Source organism: Ptychodera flava, chromosome 7, assembly GCF_041260155.1.
Source record: "Ptychodera flava strain L36383 chromosome 7, AS_Pfla_20210202, whole genome shotgun sequence".
NCBI lineage: Eukaryota > Metazoa > Hemichordata > Enteropneusta > Ptychoderidae > Ptychodera > Ptychodera flava.
In genome coordinates, this window is record NC_091934.1 from 27482429 (window position 1) to 27505822 (window position 23394).

The following is a 23394-nucleotide window of genomic DNA, read 5'->3' on the forward strand; positions in this document are numbered from 1 at the left end:
ATTTCAATATTGCTTGGTACATAATTGGTGTCCTTCTTGTTTCATTAACCTGTTCACCCCTATTCCAAGTAAACAGGTCCACAATCATCATTGATAACGATGGGTTTGGGCTGAACCATCACAGTGAAAGGTGTAACCTTTTTAGCACCAGACTTTGGTATGATCCCATTGTATTCAAGAGGATTGGTAAAACAGAATGGGGATGAATGAGTTAAAGCCAAATATAGCTGTACCTTTTCACATTTTTTGTATAAGATGATTTGAAATCAAATGCAACTTAGAGGCATATATTTGGCTCAAGTTCAAAAATCTTCCAAGTTGGCTAAAGTTTAGAGAGGAAATTTTGGTGAATAATTTAATAATTCTTCCTGGCCTTAAGTCCAATTTTGCTGTCGAGGACTGAATTCTAGTTTGAACTGCTTACTGAGACTGGTGTGTGGATAATATCCTAGAGTTGGATAGCTATTGATCCAAGTAACATTGTCCGGAACATCACCGTCATAATCCAGGATGAACTGTGGAGGGAATCCATACGCTTCATACTGCAGAGAACTGGGTTCAAATGTTTCTACAGGAATGAAAAAAAAAATATTTTAAATTCTCAACAACAGTATAATTGCCATAAAGCCTAATTCAGCCTGAATTTTGCTAAACCCTTTCACCCCCACTTCCCTGTCTAGAGGTCCAACTTTAAAATAGAAAAAAATGGAGGATTGGTTCAAACCACTGTGATAAAAGGGTTAAAATATCTCCTAAACAGCAATTTGTTAGCTACTGTGTACATAACACAGCCTAACATTTTACAAGTATGCATGTTTTTTTATAACATTCAAAGTCATTTTACATTATCATTTCTGACTTTGTATTTTTTTTTCAGTTGCTAAATACTAAATTCATAGTGTATGGTACAATTTATTTTAAAAGTTCATAGTGTTAGCATTTTTTCTTTTGAGGTAGTATGCACCTGGAAAGTGAAAGACTTCATCTTTCCTCAAACTTTCCTTAATGAAACTTTCAGCCATGCTCTTACTAAATCAAGAATAAAAATCGAGGGTCACCATGCAATTTTTGTATTAAAGAAACAAATAGCCCAAGATTTACCGATATTTAAAATTCAAAATGGCCGCCATCCCTGTGTTTACTCTATGGAGAAAAAATAAAATTTTCGAATTTCGAAAAACTAAGCCGGTGAAGTTTTCTTTCACCAAGAGCTTTAAAATGAATGCCAACAAGTGGTATATCAGAAGAGAATTGTGAAAGTTTGAGAGTCTGAATATCTGTCCCCGAGGCGCGATCTACCTTAAACATCAGAGGTTTAAAGGGACATAAGCTGTAACTTGGGGCAAATTTTTCAGTATTCTGCTTCTGTATATCAACCACCGTGTCTGACCCTAATCTGTTTGTCATGCTGAAATTTCAAGTATTCTTTTTATCAACACAGCTTGTATGTAGTGATCATTGTTTATTGTTTACAAATGAATTCTAGTCCGGACTTGAATAAAATTTTCAACACTAACAATGTAGATTATACTAATATAGGTTGTGTTGATATGCTAAATACTTGGCATTAAATTACACTTTAGGGATTCAATGCAGAAAGTGTCGGGAAACCACACAAAACAAAATTTCAAAAAAAAATAGCCAAAAGATACAGCTCATGGATCTTTAATTGATGAGCTGGGGAGAACATGTCCAGGGGACAATAACTTAGCAGCATTACAAACACCAAAATGGGCATAGTTGTAAAGGACTCCCTAGCTTACTTGCAATTTCTATTAAACTCACTTTGTGTGAATTTTATTTGTCAGAAAAATACCTTTGAAATTGAGCAATGGCTTGTTTGCGGGTAAAATTTCACCTGTCGCCCCAGCCTTTCGACTCCATTCCCTTAACCCTTTGAGTGCAAAAGTCTATTTTTGTCCCCTTTATAAAATAAATCCCAGTCAATTTTTCTCAGATTTTTGTCTAAATATTGAGAAAAAAGTGTAGCCAATGAAACGTGATGTCCATTTGGTCCAAAATATCAAAAAGTTACAGAAAATTCATAAAATTGGTAAAATTTTGTATTAAAATTTTGGAGGGAGAAAATTGCAGCGCTCTAAGGGTTAAACGGCAAGTAACACTAAGCTTTTTGATGATTTTTTTCACTATTTTTGTTTCTAATGTCAACCATGGTTTGTTGTTGTACGCCCTACAGCATGATGAGATACACAGTATCAGGTCTGTCAACTCAGTCTGTACATGTGTAGACTGTATTGTTATTGTTGACAAGTGAACGCTGGTTTGGACTAGGATTCAAATGTAAACAATAACAGTGTATTTTACACATATAGACGCTATGATGACAAGCTAAATAGTCGATGTTTCAACATGCTTTTGGGAGTAGAACCAGAGGTGGTAATTGACTTACAAAATATAAATAATGAAAAAAAATCTTCAAAAGTTAGAGTAACTTGCCCTTTACTATAACTTTCTGAAAATTCCAAAATTTTATATTCTGATGCAGAAACCATACATTTATCTTAGCATTGTGTTTCCGAGTAAAGTAAAATGGACCACGGTGCCAATCAAAGTCATTATCTATATCTGATGCCCGCGATTCATAAATCAACCTTCATAGCCTCTATGTTCATGTGTTCATTTTGATCCAATCGACAGAAACCAATCAGTGACTGCAAAACTACTTACCAAAGCATATGTTCCTTTTATTTGTCCGGTCTCTGAAAACCACAAAAGAGAGATTTGTTACCAAAAACTGCAACTATATACATAATTCACATGATACTTTTTCCATTTTCATCTTAAGGTGAAATGCGACTTGGGGACCGGTATTCGGACTCTCAAACTCAAATATCATTTTATATTACATCACATATATCATGCTTTGAGTAATTATAACATTATAAGACTTGTATATCCAAGAGTTTTTTTTTTATTTATATTTGACTTGTCAGTTTCATGCTTCTGTTAATCAAAGCCAGGTGTATACAAGTACGTCATCACAACAGTCAATTTCATAATAAATATGAACAATCTTACATATTACAATGTAATAAGCCTATTACCACTCAAGGAAGTCGACAGAGAATTCTTGCAGTTCGAGATATTATTTCAACCATGCACTGATTTTCCATCATCGCCTGTAATTTTTTCACCCCTACATTCTACAGTGGAAAGGTCCACGGTGACTGTTTGAAACAATGAGGTTGGGCCAAACCATGATGGTGAAAGGGTTAAAACCTTTGATAACTTCAGTGAATTCTAAAATACAGGTCATACAATGAAATTATTGGCCAAAGACAGTAACTGTCTGCTAGCACTGAATATTGGTGCAACTTGATTGCCATGGAAATGAAAAAGCCTGATATAATGTTAATTACGCCCGTCATATCTACGTTAGCGAAGCCTAACTCCTCAGACTACACACTTCAGTAGTGTAAAGTCGTCTACAATCTCACTGTTTAGAGAAAGGTGTGGCTTTAACCCTGTAAGTTTTCCTTCAGGTACAAGACATTTGTCTTGTTTGGTTTTTTTTCAATTTCAATTTTCAACAATCTTGATTCAAACATGGACCTTTGGCATTTGATCAGCTGGTACCTCAAGACATCAATTGACGCCATAGTCTATGCACACTTTCTTCCTCAAGGCATTTGATCTGTGATTGCAAAGGACATATCTCAATTGACACCTTAGTCTCACGCTTCCCTCCTTGAAGTTGCCAACTCTCATCAACTCTACATCACTCCAAAATGATTGCATTCATAATCTCCATGACAACGCCCATCTTAACTTCCCCTTCCAAGGAAGTATTGTGTCAAACCCTGCAGGCGTTACACCTTGTTTTCCTTCAAATCCTTCCAATCGACAGATGTGGATGCATCGCCTACTTGATTTCAACTTTTTAATAAGTTACAACTCTATCATACATTTTCAGAACAGAGATTTTCAAATCAGTGAGTTCTATCAATTGTTTTCATTTCAGCTTCTCATAAACATCTTTTGATAAATCATTTATTGATTTCAGCTATTTATAATTTACAGTCCAGTCCTAATCTTTCTAAGAAATGGATCACTCACAGAGTTTTGTGTCTATTCTTATCAAAAACATCTGACGGTGGGAGACGAGGGTATGAGCACATGAAATGCTGTCTTACAGTAGTCTCCATGATATCTTTCAAAAAAATTCCTTGTGGTTAAAACTCAGTGGTCATTATCTTGAAATGCTACAAAAATATAAAGTGGAGAATTGCCGTAACTTGATGATCAATCTAGTCAAAGCCTTTGATCAAAACTTCAGTGAATTCTAAAGTACTGGTCACACAAAAACGATGAAATTATTGGCCAAACATGGTACATTGTATCTTTGTCCACTAGAACTGAATATTTCAACTTGATTGCCATGGAACTGAAAAAGTTTCATACATGATATGTCTCTACACCGTGTCCTATTATAACTAGCTTTAATAGCGAGGCCAAACCCCTCAGTGGACTGCAGGGAATGCATTTTATTAAACAAAATAACCAAAACCAGTTTTCAGGAAGTGAAAATATAATACACTAAAGGACTTTTCCATCCAAGAAGTGGTACTTACTGCTCATAATACATTGCAGTGTCACTGCAGCCATTATAGACTACTATGCTTTGTCTATGGCAGGTATGACATCATCAATTTGTTGCCATAAACCACTCTTTGAATATTGCCAATAATATTTTCACAATTTGTAGTATTGACTGTGTTCTATAAATTAAATACTTTGTCCTCTTCTTCTCACCACAGTATGTTGAAACGAAAAAATACTAGCCTAACCAAAACAAAGCATGTATGTGTACTGCAATATGAATTGTCAACAATATGAATTCTAGTCTGGATTAAATTCAGTTGTCAACAATAACATTTGTCATTACACACACAAAGTCTATTTTACATCAGGGGCCTAAATTCAACATCATTGTGGTAAAAGAACAAGAAACCGCTTTTAGCAAACAGAATGAAAATAATTGAAAACAGTTCAACAACTACAGCTACTGGAGCTTTCATTTACACTTAAAATGATGTTAACTGATCAGAAACAAAATGCAGAGAATAACACTATGAGACAAAATTTTAGACCGTCCACAGAGCTCATGATAAGAATTATACAGTCCATCATTGCCTTTGGGCATTTGGGAAAACTTCGTGATGACTCACCTTGCTACAATGATGATTGCGACACACGCTACAGGTATGGCTATTTCAAAAAACGTGCCGATAGGTCGGCGTATCTGCCAGAAAAAGGTAAAAAATCATTAAAAAATGTCGGTAACTTATCTGTGAAATCACAAGTAATTGATTTTATGCATCTTTATAATGGTAAGCTAGATAAAGATCTTTGTTTTATCTTTACTATGGGTAGCAGAAATGACCCCTGATACGTCTTTCGCTTTTAACATGTTATGCTACAGTTTTAACAATGGCGACAAATGCAGTCATATACACGTATAAACCCTTTCACACTTTCCAAGATGGCCGCCATGTTTTTGCAATGCCTGGCAGTCGCTGAACAGAAGTACTTTCACTGTAATGAGAATCTCTACATATCAGTGAATTTGAAAACATTTGTGTAATCTGATGTAGAATTTACTTGGTAATTGTGACTGTCGTCAACCTGTAGATCTGTGCAACGCGGTCACTGACTTTCAAATGAACCGTCTATAAATAGTTTGTTTCCTGGTTCTGTTGTGCATAGTATTTGCTGCCCCTTGCTGAGAAATACTGCCTTATAAAGTCTGATCCAAATACCCACTAAAGATAGCTATCTTTGTAATACAGTTGGCATTTTGATCAGAATTTACATCAGGATGACCTGACGGACCGCATGTACGGTAAATACTTAGTCATGAACAAAATGTCTGACAAATATCACTGAATTTCACCAGCGATTCAATGGAGTTTAAAGATTTACGGAAAAGTGTAGGCTTTATTGAACGTTTGAGATCCGCGTACATGTTCAACAAGTTCACTCTCTGATCATGAATCAAACATCTCAACAATCGCCACAAATTAACCCACTTTGGTGAATTTTCATTTACCACTACTGCAGTTCATGGATGTCAGATAATCTGACTGAGTAAGTGTTACAGTAATATATGATTTTAACACTACAGCAAATATTTTTAAAAGGTGCAAAAAGATAGAAATTAAAAAAATATGATCAAGCACCTGCTTTACTTATTTTGATTCATTTATTTATCTGTTTGTTTGTATATATTTGAAGTAAGGAGTATGGTATATGTACGGCTACATGGCCTGCATACGACAAACACACAGTATTTGTTTTTCTATGATATCACAGGTATCATCAAAACAAAAAACAGTGACTGCATTTGTGTGACAGATTTAATAAAAGCAAATTCTCAATCTACAATATCACAATCAAAGACAGATACTAGGGTCTTACCTGTAGAATGAAATTCTTCCAGAGTAGGAGACAGAACTGTTTCCATTTCCGCATACACATGTTGTCATCTCATTTGTCAATGACACTGTAAATGAGAAAGAAAGTACTCGTGTTATTTTTAAAATCTGCGTTCAAAAGGGGAATGCAGCAACAGACGTACACGCCGTATAAGTGACTGTATACAGTGGGTGACACATGAAAATAATATATTAACATAGAGCACCAACCTTGAAGTCATTGGAAAGCTGGACAGGCCTTGACTGCACAAACTGAACCTAACACTGAAACCTGTACGCGGGATATTCAGTTTAATGATATGGGGGCTATTAGATGTTTAAAATATAGCATACTCAGTTTATTGCCCTATGTAAATAATATGTCAATAAACTCCCTCAGTACATGGGTGAACCTTGAAAATATACTGTTGTTTTATTGATCGGATGTTGTAAATCACATGTCAGCACTCTTCAACTGTAGAATGCAAATTGTAAGCAATTGTTCCAATCATCCACCGAGCAATGAGTGTGAGAAATCAGTGTATGGTACAGAGTTTCACCGCACACTTTCAATCAAACGCGTAAAGGCACCTTATAAAGATAAAGAACGATAAATGGTCATGGCCATTTATTCATTCTCGCGATGGTTTCATTTATCGTGTCTCAAACCGGGGTCCAATCCATTCCTTAAGTATATCTTTCAACATGTCAAGTCAAACAATACAAGCAGTATCTCGTATCAAACATAATTCATGGCCGACTTTGTCGAGAAGCTTTTCTGTGTAAACAAAGTGAAAATGAAATTGTATATGAAAATACATCCATACGAATTATGGGTCAGACATTTCTATATTATTGTGCAAAATTGTCTGTCAGTATTTTCAAACTGTAAGAAAATCACTTTTAATCAGTCAAAAGCTTTATGTACTAGTACTTCTTGACGACTTGATACATGTGAGCCAAGACAAGGAAGTAAGTTGATCACAAAGCACTCTGACTTGTTTTTATAAACAGTTTTGAAAGTTGCTAGGGTCATAGGAATGTACCGCTTGTCACTTCTGAGCTTGTATTTAATACAACCACGATAAATCAAGGAATTTGTTTATGTTCTTGTACTGAATGAGGTATATTAGACCTGACAACATCCCGCTACAGTTCCTGTATTGCTGCAAATGCAATAAACGAAGTTACCACAATCTTGTTCTGTTATTCAGTGTTTAGCAAAATATTGCAGTGTAAAATGTGACACTGCCTACACTAGATTGTTTAAATCTGTTTTTCTATTGAAGAACTTTAACCTGTCTGTATGTACATTTGGTGAATCACAGATGCATGAACTGAACCATCAATAACTCGCAATTACTAATTTTACTTAATTTGCATAAGAAACAATATTAGTTGATAAACCTTACAGTGAATATTATTGCTTTATCCTTCAAGCAATGGCTAATTTTAAAATTATAGTACATCACTGTTGACAGTTCATCCCCATATAAGATTAATATATTAATATAACCAATTGACTTTATTACATTATTATGCAGGCCTCAAAGTCATGTCCCTGGAATACATTTTGCCTTTGGACTATCAATTACTGGAAAAGGTTGTCCTATGAGACTAACCACTTATCCAGGTGCCATGGAATGAAACTGCAGTGGACAGCTAAATGAGACAGGCTCCATTGCTGGCTTGCAAATTTGAAATTTTTCCAAATAACATATTCAGTGATCATGTTGAAATCTGGTCGAATTTGAATGGCGATGATAGTAATTGACCATCAGCTGTCATGTTCAATATTCTGTCCAAGTTCAGGACCATAAGATTAACAAGTGACCTAGCGGCCGATATAGCTCCGCTGTGTTTATGTAGAGAATAACTATTTTTGACACATGTTGATGAAGAAGGTGGAAATCTTTGATAGCTCAATGCAGTGGCCAGAAAAAAGTGGCTAAAATAGCTGCAAAAATACACAATTGAAGATTTCATCATACTTTGAATATATCACATCGGATCATCCCTAAGAACATGTCAACCAAAGCTATCTGATGAGTAGTTTTTTGAGATTAAAATTTTCTGACCAAAAATGGCAACAATTGCCCCCCCCAAAAAAAAAAAAAAATTTGCAGATTTCATCATAATTTCAAAAGATCAAATTTAGTTCATCTATAGAAACCTGTATACCAAATTTCAAAGCTGTTAGACCAGTACTTTTTGAGAAACATATGTTTTGACCAAAAATGGCTAAAATTGCCCAAAAAATTCAAAATTGCAGATTTCATCATAATTTCAATAAATATCATTTAGTTCATCTATAGAAACCTGTATACCAAATTTCAAAGCTATCAGATGAGTACTTTTGAGAAACACAAAATTGCAGATTTCATCATAATTTCAATAAATATCATTAAGGTGATCTGTAGGAACGTGTATACAAAATTGCAAAGCTATAAGATGAGTAGTTTTGGAAATACACATTTTTTGACCAAAAATGGCAAAAATTGCCCCAAAAATACAAAATTACAGATTTCTTCAGAAATTCAATACATTTTACTTAGTTCATCTATAGAAACCTGTATACCGAATTTGAAAACTATCAGACCAGTACTTTTTGAAAAATACATTTTTTGACCAAAAATGGCAAAAATTGCCCAAAATTACAAAATTGCAGATTTCATCATAATTTCAATAAATATCATTAGGGTGATCTGTAGGAACCTGTATACAAAATTGCAAAGCTATCAGATGAGTAGTTTTGGAAATACACATTTTTTGACCAAAATGGCAAAAATGCCCGAAAAATACACAATTACAGATTTCATCAGAAATTCAATATATATTACTTAGTTCATCTATAGAAACCTGTATACCGAATTTCAAAACTATCAGACCAGAACTTTTTGAGAAATACAATTTTTGACCAAAAATGGCAAAATTGCCTTAAAAATGCAAATTTGCATATTTCTGCACAATTTGAACAAATCTGAAATAGATCATCCCTAGGGACATATGTACCAAATATCAAAGCTATCTGACGGGTAGTTTTGAAGAAGAAGATTTTTAAAGATTTTTTTACCAAAAATGACAAAAATTGCCTTAAAAATACAAATATGCAAATTTCACCACGATTTGAACAAATCTGACTGAAGTCACCCTAAGTAAACTGTATATCAAATTTCAAAGCAATCAGACAAGCGATTTCAGAGAAGAAGATTTTTTTACCAAAAACACCAAAAAATGCCCCAAAAATACAAATATGCAAATTTCACCACGATTTGAACAAACTGAAGTGAGGTCACCCCAAGTGAAGTGCATATAAAATTTCAAAGCGATTGGACTTGCAGTTTCAGAGGAGAAGGCAATTGTTGACGGACGACGACGGACGACGACGGACGACGACGACGACGACGGACGACGACGGACGACGACGGAAAATCAACCTATTTGATAAGCTCCGCGTCGCTGACAGCGGAGCTAAAAAGTGAGGATATGGAGAATGGGGCTACGTTTTTGTCTTGTATACATTTGTTTTACACTTTGATTAGCTTTATAATGAAAAGAAAATTGTCTATTTTGTGGTAATGGTACAGCTTTACACAATGTTTCAACTTGAAAGTGCTTACAATACATGCTCTGTCACTATGTTGCCCGGCTGACAGGATGAAGATTTCACTACATTACAGATCATGATGTTAGAGTATGATATTCATTTGACTGTTGATCGAATTATCAGAAATCATAGAATTCAAATTATAGCCACATGGCTGGATTAAAAATGGTGACTCACAAATGTGTGTTTTGGTACCACTGTTTTTCAAAAATGGTTGTCCGCTTAGACAACAAACCAAACCCAACAAAAGTAAAAAGTCCATTTATAGCTGTGTGTATATCTGGGAAAAGTCATGAATAGTCAATGGCAATTTACATGAGTTCATGGTCAAAATCACACATAGGTAAAAGGTAATAAAAAAAAAAACCAAACACAACAAAGGTAGTATTCAGTAAACAACATAATGTGATGAGACAATTCTGTTTTGTGATACAACAAAGAGAAATGCCAACTATATTATATTTTATACAGCGGATACTACCTTATCACAAATTTTAGTCTTCCAAAAAAAAATGAGTTGATCAGTAATAGTATGGAAGAATAATAAATGATTCGGATATTTACATATTACAGATTTTAACAATATCTTCCTGTACCTAGTCCTTCCAAGCAGATGAACAGACATTAATGTCAGGATGAATAATGAAGACAAAAAAACTTTTTAAAAAAAACTTTTTATTTCAAAATAGTGGAAAAACTGCTGAATCGGCATATATTTTGGCTGGCATTGACAGTTAATAAAGTCAGAAATAATCTTTCAATCTAGCACAGATACATACATTCTTTTTCCATTATTTTCTGAGCAGAGTTAGCTCTTGTCAAATTTAAGATAGAACATGCCTCGGGGACAGATATTCGGACACTCAAATTTCTACAATTCTTTTCTAATCTACAACTTGTAGGGGCTCATTTTAAACCTTTTGGAGAAAGCAAACTTTTTGCCGTCTTAGTTTTTCGAAAATACCAATTTATTTTTTCCCATAAAAATAACACAGGGATGGTTGCCATTTTGAATTTCAAGTATATCGCAATGTTGGGTAATTTGTTTCCCTAGTTTCAAACTTTGCATGGTGACCCCTGATTGTTACTCTTGATTTAGTAGGAGAAAGGTTGAAGGTTTCACTTAGGAAAGTTTGAGCAAAAGTTTAAGTCTTTCACTTTCAAGGCACGTATACTACTTTAAGCTGGCTAACATTCATGCCCTAGTCTTCCACAGATATTAAACGACCAATTGTTTACAGAGATACAAGAAAGCACAGAGGAGAAATTTTGGACTGTACTGTACATTTTTCAGTTTGATGAGCGGAGTTTTGTAGACTACCTGAGATCCATCTTTGAATAAACGGCCACAGACGTCTCGTTTTCTCCCCTCTGGGAGTTACAGGTCATGACCCAGGAACTACTGTGCATTGGAAATACCCCATTCAATGCTGTTGTGACGATGGCGATATTAATGGTAAACAACTGAAGTGAAAATAATTTTTTCTGGTGTTCTACACTCTGTAGGAATGTAACTTATTGGACAAAACAATTGTCCTCTAATGCTACCATGGTAACATGTCATTTTTCCTCAGCTGTAGTCTCATCGTATCAAGCTAACCAGTCAAAACTTGACAACAATGCTATGATGTCATGGCTTATTTATAAATGTTACGGCGCCATTACAACAATGGTAGGAGATGGATGATATCATCCTTTGGTTTTATTCATGATTCATGCAAACAATTCTTATCTGTAATAATTAATCAACCCTACCTAATGTAATTTATCATATTAACTGAAGGGATACAGAGATCCACGTATTGTCAATCACAATTAAAGCAAATTTACAATAAAATTATGTTTACAATCAACATTTATCAATACTATGTCAAAATTTTAAGCATTTTAAGGGGTCCTACCAGCATTTTTCATGCAAAATATTGATTATCAGTCTTACTTTCAATTGTTTTTTTAAGTCCATTTCAAACTAAAATTCTATGCAAACATATAGCTATAGTCATTCCATATTATTTATTTATTTATTTATTCATTTATTATTTGTGTATTTATTTTGTTTATTTATTTATTTATTATTTATTTATTTATTTATTTTGGTATAGTTAATTTATTCACTTATTTACTATATGTATTATCAATTTATTTAATATTTATATATTATCAGTTTATTTACTTATTTTAATACTAATAAAAATATATAGAGAGGGAGATACATATATTTATAAAGATATGCATGGATGTGTTTGGTAACAATAAAGTAACAGCCTGAATCATAAATTTGTTGAAAATCATCGTTACAGAAAACAATATGGAAACATGCAAAAAACTTGGTTTACTGATTTGAAAATTAGATGTTATCAAAAAAGGTTGCATGGATAATCACATGCATTCAAATGTTATTAACATTAGATGTAGAGGTTGTCGAGAGGCGACTATAACAGCCAAAAAGGAAAGTATAACTATAGGAAAGGTTGAAACATTGCTATGTATCTCTACATCTGATTTTAATCAGGTTGTGTGTTTCCATGGCTGTGATATTTGGTGAGACAATAAAGGGTGTGACGATTTGGCGGCGTAAACAGAGCTCTGTCATATGAGCTGAGTGAATCAATATTACTCTAAAACCACACCCTTTGATAAGAATGATGAGTGTTATTATTGATTTGCCGATGCAAATATCCAATGTATCAGAGGGGAATGGAATCTTTCCAGATGCTGGATCCGAGAGGACATTTTTTCTGTCAAAACCAGACTTTCTTGTCCTTTGTTCAAAATAGTCGTAAACACCCTTGATGCTATTTGGTTATTACTAAGTATATATGCATTCACAACTTCTGCCATGAAAATCATGAAATCAACAAAAAAATCACACAACACAAAAGTCCGAATGAAAAACTGAAATATCCATGGAGTCTATAAATCTCTGAACTTAATTGCCAGTCTGATGTTCTAATGATGACAGAGAGTGGGCTCATCAATGATTAAACCATAAATTACACTCACTGTTTGATTGTGAAAGATAAACTGTCGTCCGAATTTTCCTCCTCTGACCAATCAAGAGTAAAAATCAGGGGTCACCATGCAAAGTTTAGTGCCAGAGAAACAACTGACATTTATTACTGATATTTGAAATTCAAAATGGCCGCCATCCCTGTGTTAAATAGGAAAAATAAAACATTTCGAATTTCGAAAATATGTAAGACCACGAATTTTTTTTCTTTGTCCAAGGGCCTGAAAATGAGCCCCTGCAAGAGATAGATCAGAAAAGAACTAAAACTTTTAGTCCGAATGTCTTGTGCATTAGATTAGGCACATTCAACTTTTATTACAAGAGTGGACGTTTATAAACCTGAAAAGTCATAAAATTTTAATAAAAGTTTAGCATAATCTTCTGACTTATTTTTGATGAATGGTTTTCATTAACACTACTTTCAATTAGCGTTTTGCACAGACTATCTCGAAAGTGAAAGTAACGGACAATTTGAAAATCAGGAGCAACGGTAAAAATAAATGCTATTTTATCATATGTTTGTGCTTTTTGCGACATCATTTTGATAATGTGGGACTCTAAAGGGTTGTAGGTATAAGAACATCGTAAATGATGGCATGATTTACACAGTCCTGACTATGGTATTAGGCGATGTTAGATTAACGACACCTCCATAACATTGATCAAACGAAAACATGAGCTCGTCCATCCATCGACCTCAAATATACATCATCACAGGGTACAAAAATATCGGACTAGCCTGGAAGGAGCATGCCGACGATGGGCGGCAAAGCATATCGCATCGCTACTGTTTAAACACACATCCCTGGTTAAGACCGACATTCTCTCAAATTTTCAGGTTCCTACTTACCCGTTTTCTGTTTTGTTCACTCGCCGCCCAACCGACTCGACACTCGCTATCAACCGCCAGGCTCTGTGTGATGTTGATCCCTTTCACTGAATATATTATATTATGAGCCGGGTACGTCCGCGTCCGGTATCTTTTTAACGCTTTCGAAATTATGCTAAGACATACAGCCTGTCCTTCTTGAATTCAAACTGAAGTGTCAAGCGTTAACGTCTGATTGCTTGTACGAAATGGGGAATATATTTTTCCTGTTCAGCATCCGCGTATGTCCTTCTGAAAGTAATTTAGGTCAATTTGAGGTTATCTGATATCGTCGACCTCGCTTTCGTTTTTCTAGGGAAGTGAAACGGGAATTCCCCATTTTATATTGAAGAAATATGAAAAATCACACTTCTACAATCTTAAGAAATAAATGCATTATATTCTTCAAAGTTGACGCGTTCAGCATCCATCTCAAAGAGTTTTCCTACTACGCCTCACTGTTCCCGACTTCTCTCGCTACTCCTATTTGTAAACTCCTGTGGAAATTTGGGAACGAGCGCCCTCATACAATATACATGTAAGTACTTTTGTTTATGGGGAAGCCTATTCCCTTCTCGGTTTCTCCTACTTTTCACCAATCACGGGCGGTTGTTGCAGGTGAAAATAAAATAACTCAACGTGACTTTACATCTAAAAAAAATGAAAACGAGCCCAAAGTTCATGGGACTGTAAAATAGCTTTAAGAATAATAGGAGTGCATATGATTCATGGAGTAAAATAATGATGTGATGGGATATTTGTAATTAGCAATTTAGTACGAAAGAATGACTTTTCTGGGCATGATGGATTTGAAAAATTTTTCTCAAAGTTTTATGATCTCTATCACTATCAGATGACGCTTCATGTATTTATAATAATCATGTGTCAAGTACATCAGATCAAAAGTTTACCTGGCATCCTACAAGTTTACCCTCACTGTCAGGTAAGGCTGGCAAAAACCAGCAATGGCATATCATATTGAACATAGAATATATTTCATTTCATTCATTTTGACCATCATCTAATAATGGAAGACCCGTAGAAACTTTATTACTATAATTTTCATTGGCTTGTCTTGATAAACATGGCGTCTTCAGTGAGTTTGAATCAGGTGAGTTAGATCAGGACACGTAGCTATCACAGGAAACCAAGAAATATGGTTGTTGTTGTTGTTGTATTTTGTGTTGTTGTTGACCAATAAAATTAAATGATCATAACTATTGTGTTGTTGTTTCAAATCTAATAAGAAACACAAGAAGCACTACTATTATTTGGCCAACAATATCACTCTGTGACCGTGTTTGACCCAATGCACACTCTGTAGGTAGAGAGTGTACGTTGGGAGAGTTGCAGTGGGTCAAATAATGGTAGGATCCTTGTAGTGTTTCTTATGACATCTACATTACGTTTCAAACAACAACGAGAATATGTTTATATGCGTTGAATTTTATTGGTCAACAAAAAACCATAACTAATACGAACATAAACAACAATACAAGCAACAACAACCAGATTTCTGGGTTCCCTGTGGTAGCTACAAGATATTGTTTAGCATATCTCAGTGTTGAAACCTCACTCGCTACAGCCATGACCAGTTTTACATGGATCTCATATAAAAACATACACGTCTCAATTTTATGTCAAAATCATGGACCACACAAACAAATTCATTTCCGTGCATTTTTATTTTACGAGTACGTTCAGGTACATAGTAAGTCTATTCATGGAAAATGATATTCTATGCTCAGATACAAATTGTATAATGGAATGTTCAGAGATACATTGGTGGATACTTGATGTGGCAGCATTCCTTGCACTTTCCTTGGAGGGGGACTACACAAGGGATGCAAGAAAATTACAAATCTTTCAATCCAGTTTACTGGAAATTTAAGAAAACATTTTATGACATCACAATTCAACTTTCATCTAGAATATGTAATCTTACTCGTTTAAAGTAGTATGCACCTCGAAAGTGAAAGACTTAAATTTTCCTCTAACTTTCCTCGAGGAATCTTTCAATCATTCTCTTTCAAAATCAAGAATAAAAATAGCGGGTCACCGTGCAAATTTTGGTACTAGAGAAACAAATACCCAAGATTTACCGAAATTAGAAATTAAAAATGGCCGCCATCCCTGTGTTTACTCTTTGAGAAAAATAAAAATTTTCGAATTTCGAAAAACTAAGCCAGTGAAAAGTTTTCTTTCACCAAGAGCTTTAAAATGAATCCCCCATGTGGTATATCAGAACAGAATTGTAAAAGTTTGAGAGTCCGAATGTCTGTCTCTGAGGTGCGTTCTACCTTAAATCACCTGACAATACTTATTATAATATATTGTACTTATCTTCTAATTCAAATTTTTTGCTTGCACCTTATTGAAAGTTCATTTAATACACACCTACAAACCTAAGAAAGAAACATGACCACGCTGTTCTGAATCAACAATGTACAAAAAAATATTATGATGATCATCTGCTGATTTGAATTCAGATTTGTTGGTCAGTTCCGTCAAATCAGTAGTTTCTTATTAACAAAAATCTTGGAAAACATTTCATTAAATTACATTGGTTTGTTTGCACAAGATATTTTAAACAAGCGAAGCTTACTTCAAGATGAATCATAGGTGTTGCTCTGAAATATTTTGTCGGTGATATACCTGAGAATAACCTTCCATGTCAGAGAAAAAAGAGGAGTTACAGTAACATCAAAAATGTACAGCATGAGTAAGGTGGTCTTACGATTAAACTGACAACAAGAGTCATTTTTTTTCAGAGATTGAATGGTACAAGTGTACAAAAGATTATCATGGAATGAAATCCTCTATTAAAAGCTACTTTTGGCATATCTTCCACTAATCTTCTTTTCTGTAAAAGGCTTCTCTGAGTTAAAAAAGCCTGCATGTGTGTGATGTCTTTTACTTTTCAACACCATTCATTAGCAGAGAACAAAATGTGATAGAGACAGACAGAGGTGTAGCAAAGGCCTGTATCCGGAGATTGCTGACTTACATTGTAAAACTATCCCTCCTAAAACTGAGTATGAATAATTCTCTGTCTTAAAAAACACTGCTATTCCGCTGAGGGAAGAACTGGGGAATTTATGGAAAGACTATTTTGGAAGATATATCTCATGGTTTTAACACTGACAAAGCAAATGTTTATCCTTCTCCATGTGTAAACACTGACATGTTCTTGCTCTAAAATGTGTAATACCCTTAAATAATCTTTCTGAACCACGAGTAATTCATCAACCACTACGATCAAAGCTAGCACACAATTTCAAGCTTATTTAATAATACCTTAATTACACAATTGCATTGATGGTTCTGATTACACCTGGTTCACAAACATATCAGTTTCCTTATTATTCGAGGGCTAATTCATGATCACAGTCATCAAAACATTTTAAAATATAAACCTTTCAGTAACTCAAATTTTTTATAGTATTTTGACCTTTCAAAACATATTACCATAACATGAGATAGACTCTCATGATAATTTTCTTTTATCAACAATTTCATTGTATTTTGCACTGAATACATTGAATTCTTAATTTGTTAATTAAATGAATTCACTTCCATAAAAAAATCAAATGGAAATGACCTATTATCAATGGAAAACATTCACTGATTCACATGAGACACTATAACTGACTGTGGAAGATGAAAATATTGACATGATTTTGTTTCTTTGACAGCGGATGCACGATCATTATCAATATAGTCCAAGGTCTTTTTATTCAAATAATCAATCATGATCAGTTTTTTCCTTCAGAAAATCAAACATGATTTATACCTAATGCATACATAATTCGGAAAACCAGATAAATATTAATGTATTATTGGATCATACACAGTAAAGTTAGAGAATTCAACACTTTCTAAAGATGTATTCAATGGTGGCTGATTCTAAAAGTACAAGATTAAACCATGATATCAGATTTTATGTTTGGCGCAACTGTTGCCAATGAAACAAAATTTCCACCACTTGACAAAATATGTCATCCACCTGATATAAATCTGCCTGTGTCACCTACTTCTGCTATTGTGGAGAAACATCAGCTGGTACAGATTGGAACCGATGTAATATTTCTGCTTTCATATCTTGTTATTGCTTTTTGTACAAGATCCAGGCATTCATATACAATAAAACAGCCTGTCTCACCTACTGCCATTGTTAAGAAACACCATTAGATACGGATTAGAACTGAAGTCTCATTTCTGCTTTCATATCATGCTTTGGCTTTTTTGTATAAGATCAGGATCTCAGGTAGCCCAGCACAAAAAACCTTCTTTGTATTCCTGGATTTAAACAAGTTTAAATACATCATATGCTCTTAGAGAACACTCTAACTTTGCATTTCATGCCAGCATATACATAAATGTTACAAGTACAATATTCTAACTTTTCACAGATAATTTAATGTATAGACTAGTGTATATATCATAAGATTTTTTCTGTAATTTAGCACAAATTAAAGAATATGGAAATGAGATTTGAGCTGAACTCTCCATGTACTTCTCAACTCTACTACAGATGAAAGTAAATATAGTAAATTAAAAGAATACCTCATTAGTTGTAGCAGGGATGAGCAAATCAACCTGCCCAAGATCGTTTATGACTGGGCTAGCAGTGTTATCTTCTACTAGGTAAATGGACCAGTGAATTATGAAGCTGGTACCAAATATGTTGACTAGCAGGCTAGGTTAAGTCAGAGACTAGCTGGTGGGTTTGTTGATCTGAAAATGATTTGCTCAGCCCTGTACTGACAATTACAGTAATCGTACACGATGCATGAATTAATACACCTTCAATGACTCAACATCTTGTTATACCAAATACACAGTGCCTGTTACTGATATAATTAATAAAACAATTAACATACATAATTAAGAGTATGAAATTTATCAACAAATCATATGAACAAGGAATATTGTAGAAAACTGAAATGATGCCCTTGATTGGTTAAATCCTATCAAAGTAAAATGTTCTCACTTGGCTATGCCTTCATCATATACCAATTTGTTTCAAGTCAAGCTTTTTGAAAGTTGAAAATACACCTCTACCCAGATTTCAATTTGCTACCACCCCATCTGACCATGGGTATGCCTTGATACAATGATACATTCAATGGTGAGAAACCAGTTTTTGACAAACACCACTGCAAGTCCAGGGCTCTAACAACACAGCCTGAATGAGTAAAGAAGTACCCTGTATTCATTCCTTACCATATAACTAGTACTAAATCACATTCTATTATTTCAATTTCATTTTTTCAATATTTCCTGGAATGTCTAATTTTGCACATTTTTTAACAAGACCTTGTCTCAATTCCTTATCACATAACCGATACTATGTACATCCCGTCATTTCGATTTCAATTTTCAATATTTTACCGAATGTCTAAATTTTGAATGTTTTCGATCCCACAGAATTTCTAAAACAATAAAAAATTAAAAGTGTCAAAACAATAGTGACAGTAATTTGATATTTAAAAAATACCCATCCATTTTCAGACAGTTGAAAGGAAATGAGCAAATGATATATTTAATAAAAGAGAACCTAATTGGTACCTCTTCGACTTCATTCAAATTGACACTTGAGGGCATAAACCCCTTGTTAGCAAGAGGATTAACTGCTCAACCAGACTAGCAGGATGGTAACTGCACTCATTATTCATGATTCTAAATATTTGAGCATTTTAATTTGCTCACCCTGAGCATACCTGTCTACAACCTTTTCCATCAGAGACAGTAAATCAAAGTAAAATTGGTAACATGTTTAACAATTTGTTTTAAAACAATCAAACTCCTGTATTGCATGTATTCAAGCAGTTTTCAGACCAGTGAGAATACTTCTCAGCTGTAGAACAAAATGGTAACATAATGCACTTTAATAACATCCTTGTCATCCATAGCGATGTAGAAAAACTACCACCAGTCTGCACACAGTCTATGTAGCCGACAATGAGATGCTAATGATATGCGTTTAAGGTCTCCTCGACTAACTTTCAGCTTGTTGCTCACTTTCTACTATTTTTATAGTATTTTATACAAAGGCACAGACTTATTCTACCTGCAACTTAAAACTGATAGTGATTTTGTAGCTCATTCTTTACTATTTTCATAGTATTTGGTAGCCGGTATCAGACAGTTCATGCTCGTGTCGGCTACATGGACGATCTGCCCACCAGTCGGCAAAAACAACCCACTGTACGCTAAAGTTTACCAGCTGTGAAAATTATTTGTTTTAATAAAATATCAGGGACATTTTTAACAAATTTGATGTATTCACATACAACTTGTAACCGGCTATACCTGTATTTTTGCCACCAGTAACCAAAATGTTCCACATCCCTAATTATTCCCAGTATTTCAGATTGTCATTGCTCAACGTGGTTGAGTTATTTTAAACATATTCTCTATAAGTAAACCATAATACACCCACTTTTATAAAATCAAGCATTCAGATAGATATGTTCTGAAAAAACGTGGCTTACCAAATAATTACAAACTAATCCGGTGATATCACATCTCTTTGACTTTGTAATACCAATCAGAGACGGTCAACATTCCTTCCTGAACCAAGGCTTTGCCATAGATTCTCAGGGTATAAAACAGAGTGACGAAATCCGTGGTTCCGAATACTGTATCTGCCAGTGCAAAGACCATTGCGGATGGTATGAAACCTCTGCCATACTCCACCATCCATGTACCTTCTGACCACTGCACTGCCGCGGCCTCCCCTACACTGTGCGTAACGGTATCACCTGGCGGAACAAAGCAAAACAAGACTTTCTGTGAACAAAGTTATCTATCATACGCTATCAAAGCATGCACCACATACACTGGTAAAGAATAGAAAAGCTAGAGTTTTTTTATATATTAAAATAACAAAATTTGTATAAATATCTTGTGTTTGTTTCTTCTTTGATTTTTTATGTCAATATAGTTTTACATCAGCTGCAATACAGTATTGATGTTTGTAAATGCACTGGTATACCAGACTTACTGAAGTATAATTGTTGTATGAAGATTTGAAACAAGTTCTCTGTCAAAGGATGTCTTCGCAATATCTGGGTTTTAAATTATGACAGAATGTGCTCATGTCACCAGCATGATAAATGAACTATCACATCTCGAGATAATTTTTCTATTGAAAGACTGAAGCATAACAAAATTTTACATCACTTGGCATTAAGAACGCCCTTCTGCAGTGACAAATTTAGACCTGATTGTCAGGCCAATAATTCTGCTTTCCAACATATGCAGACAGTGGAGGCCATCCATATACAATACTGTTCTCTCTGCCTGTGGTGGACAAAGTGATGACAGTATGTCTGCAGACAAGTTACCATGTCAATGTATTTACACCTACATCGCAACATGAATCACTGATCTGAAATAATCCAGCATGCTTCAGTGAACAGTACAGGACAGATATAGATCTACACAACAGAACTGTAGCATGGAAACCTTTGTCACCTTACACAACAGCATACAATGAACTCAACATGACAGTAGCAAGGGTCAATGACCAGTAACATTTGCCTATTTCTATATATACCATAGATAGTAACAGTGTATGAATACTGTAATATTGATTTTCATTTAGCTTGGGCCATTTTAACTTACTGCATTCAAGAAGCTACTGGATTCACTATAAAGGAAGATAATTTCACCAACAGTTTATGTTCTGAGTGGAAAGGATATCTTCATAGCTTAATAAAAACTTTGTTTATTGAATTTTTATTACAAGGACAGAAGCATGATTACCCATAAATTTATACTACTGTTATATCAAAAATGTATTTATTGTGAATTTCTAGCTAAGGTTTTACTAACCAGGTCCATAAACTTCACTTTTCAAGGCCCCTTCTTTCCACTGCCTGAATTTTCCAACAAGAATAGTGTCAGATATATTGGCCCAGTAACGACCTTAAAAAGAGAAAAAACCACATGTTATACAATACCGCAGCAGGTCATATTTTGCATCTTATTTGAAAGGACATTGATATGACTGCCTGGTTATTTGTTGAATTGAACTAAAAATAGATCTGTATCATCTGTTGTATACATCAAGGTAAACAAAAGCTGACGACCTGTCTGAAATGAAAAACAAGAACATTCTACAAAGTGCTTTTCAATTCTAAATCATATATTATGAACAAACTTTCCAAAAATTTCATATTGCCTTTCCTGATGATGACTGAATATTAATAGTTTGAAAAGTAAAACTTTCCTATAAGACCATTTGTTACTTTAAAACGTCACACAATTTAGCAACTTTTTCAGTTCAAATTAAAATGGAATGCTATTTCACATTTTGAATAAAATCCTGCAAGGGACCTGAAAGTTGTGGAAACATAAGCAACTTCTATATGCACAAGTGTGTATACCATTTATTGTATACAATGAGTTGATTGTTTACAGAATACCAGCGAAAGTTAAATGAAAATAAAGCTGATTACATGTTGTTACCTGAGTGCCCTACTGTATCCACTGCTGTACCAAAGAATAAAATATACTCTGATAGGGATGCATGTAGCACGCACATAGATCCCATCCAACCACCAGCATTAACAAATATCCATTGCATATCTTTTTCTTTCAAAATATGCCCTGGATACTTTTCTCTGAGCTCAGCAGCTATTTTTTTGAATGATTCTTCATGGTTTTTGCCTATGAAAAATATATAGAGGTTAACGACTGTGTTAAAAAACAGGTGTCATAATTATTGTTTATTCGTATTGAACTTCTTATTTCACTTTCAGGATTTATGTTGAATTATTTTTCATTATTTCAAAAAAAAGCTAAAAGGTCTACGAGGATTTGCCTTTTTTTGTTTATTTTACTTTTATTAAATAAACAGCATGACCTCGAGACAATGGTGTAAACAACGGTACGTAGTCAAACACAAAATAAATATTAGTTTGAAAATTCCAAAGATTTCAACGCTGTACTCATTTCCATCATTTTTCGGATATGTTACAGACTACAGTACAGATACATGTGATTCTGTAAATAGTGAATGCAACGCGGTTTTTTTTCAGTTACGCCCGTAAACCTTTCTAATAGTTTTCTAATAGTCAGATTTACTGTTATTCCTGCAAAGTTTAACCGATCTGGAGTGATGAGTAATGTCGGTGTGTCCCAGGTACGTCGTCTGAACATCAAGGCCATGTCACTGACAGTCACAACGGATACAGTACACGGAAAATGGAGAATTGCAAATACTGACACAATTCTTACCTGCATATTTTTCTGTAATTTTCGCTATTGCTTGGTCATCCGTAAGGAACGATTTAGTTTCCAACCAAAACTGAATTGCAAACACTGCTAGACCAATAATAATTGCCCACTTCAAAAGTTTCATGAAACCTGCCATTTTGGACGAGCTGCGCGATTTGAGCATGCGCAGATGGTGGCTAATTTTACAATGTTAAAGATGATCCGATTGGTCGTGTCTTTTTGTGTG

General features: G+C 34.4%; 2 protein-coding genes across 8 annotated transcripts in view; both read right to left on the bottom strand.

Annotated features, from left to right (window-relative positions):
* LOC139137142 (phospholipid-transporting ATPase ABCA3-like) overlaps positions 1 to 14371 on the bottom strand; it is a 68629-nt gene extending 54258 nt beyond the window's left edge. For 2 of the 6 annotated variants that reach the window (XR_011553328.1, XM_070705105.1), the window contains exons 1-5: positions 13902 to 14371; positions 6439 to 6523; positions 5190 to 5263; positions 2689 to 2720; positions 425 to 568 (exon numbers count right to left, since the gene is read on the bottom strand). Coding sequence is in view for 4 of the 6 variants with exons in the window: in XM_070705105.1 (XP_070561206.1) it covers positions 425 to 568; positions 2689 to 2720; positions 5190 to 5263; positions 6439 to 6498 (310 nt within the window). In the remaining 2 variants the exon portion in view is untranslated. Of the gene's footprint in view, positions 1 to 424; positions 569 to 2688; positions 2721 to 5189; positions 5264 to 6438; positions 6524 to 6665; positions 6738 to 13901 lie in introns of those variants that run through there. The other 4 variants (XR_011553327.1, XM_070705103.1, XM_070705106.1 and 1 more) reach the window with 2 other exon arrangements.
* A 1214-nt stretch (positions 14372 to 15585) lies between these two features.
* Positions 15586 to 23338, bottom strand: LOC139137146 (sigma non-opioid intracellular receptor 1-like). 2 transcript variants are annotated; one of them, XR_011553329.1, is made up of 5 exons: positions 23169 to 23338; positions 22398 to 22598; positions 21762 to 21854; positions 16220 to 20686; positions 15586 to 15863 (listed from the first exon to the last, which is right to left on the bottom strand). XR_011553329.1 is itself a non-coding variant. In XM_070705111.1 (4 exons), exons 1-4 carry the CDS (start codon positions 23329 to 23331, stop codon positions 20445 to 20447), a joined length of 699 nt encoding a protein of 232 aa, XP_070561212.1. In that variant the 5' UTR covers positions 23332 to 23338; the 3' UTR covers positions 15586 to 20444. The 2 variants fall into 2 exon arrangements, 1 of the variants encoding a protein (XP_070561212.1); XM_070705111.1 differs by having other exon boundaries at positions 15586 to 20686.
* Between the last annotated feature and the right edge of the window lie 56 nt (positions 23339 to 23394).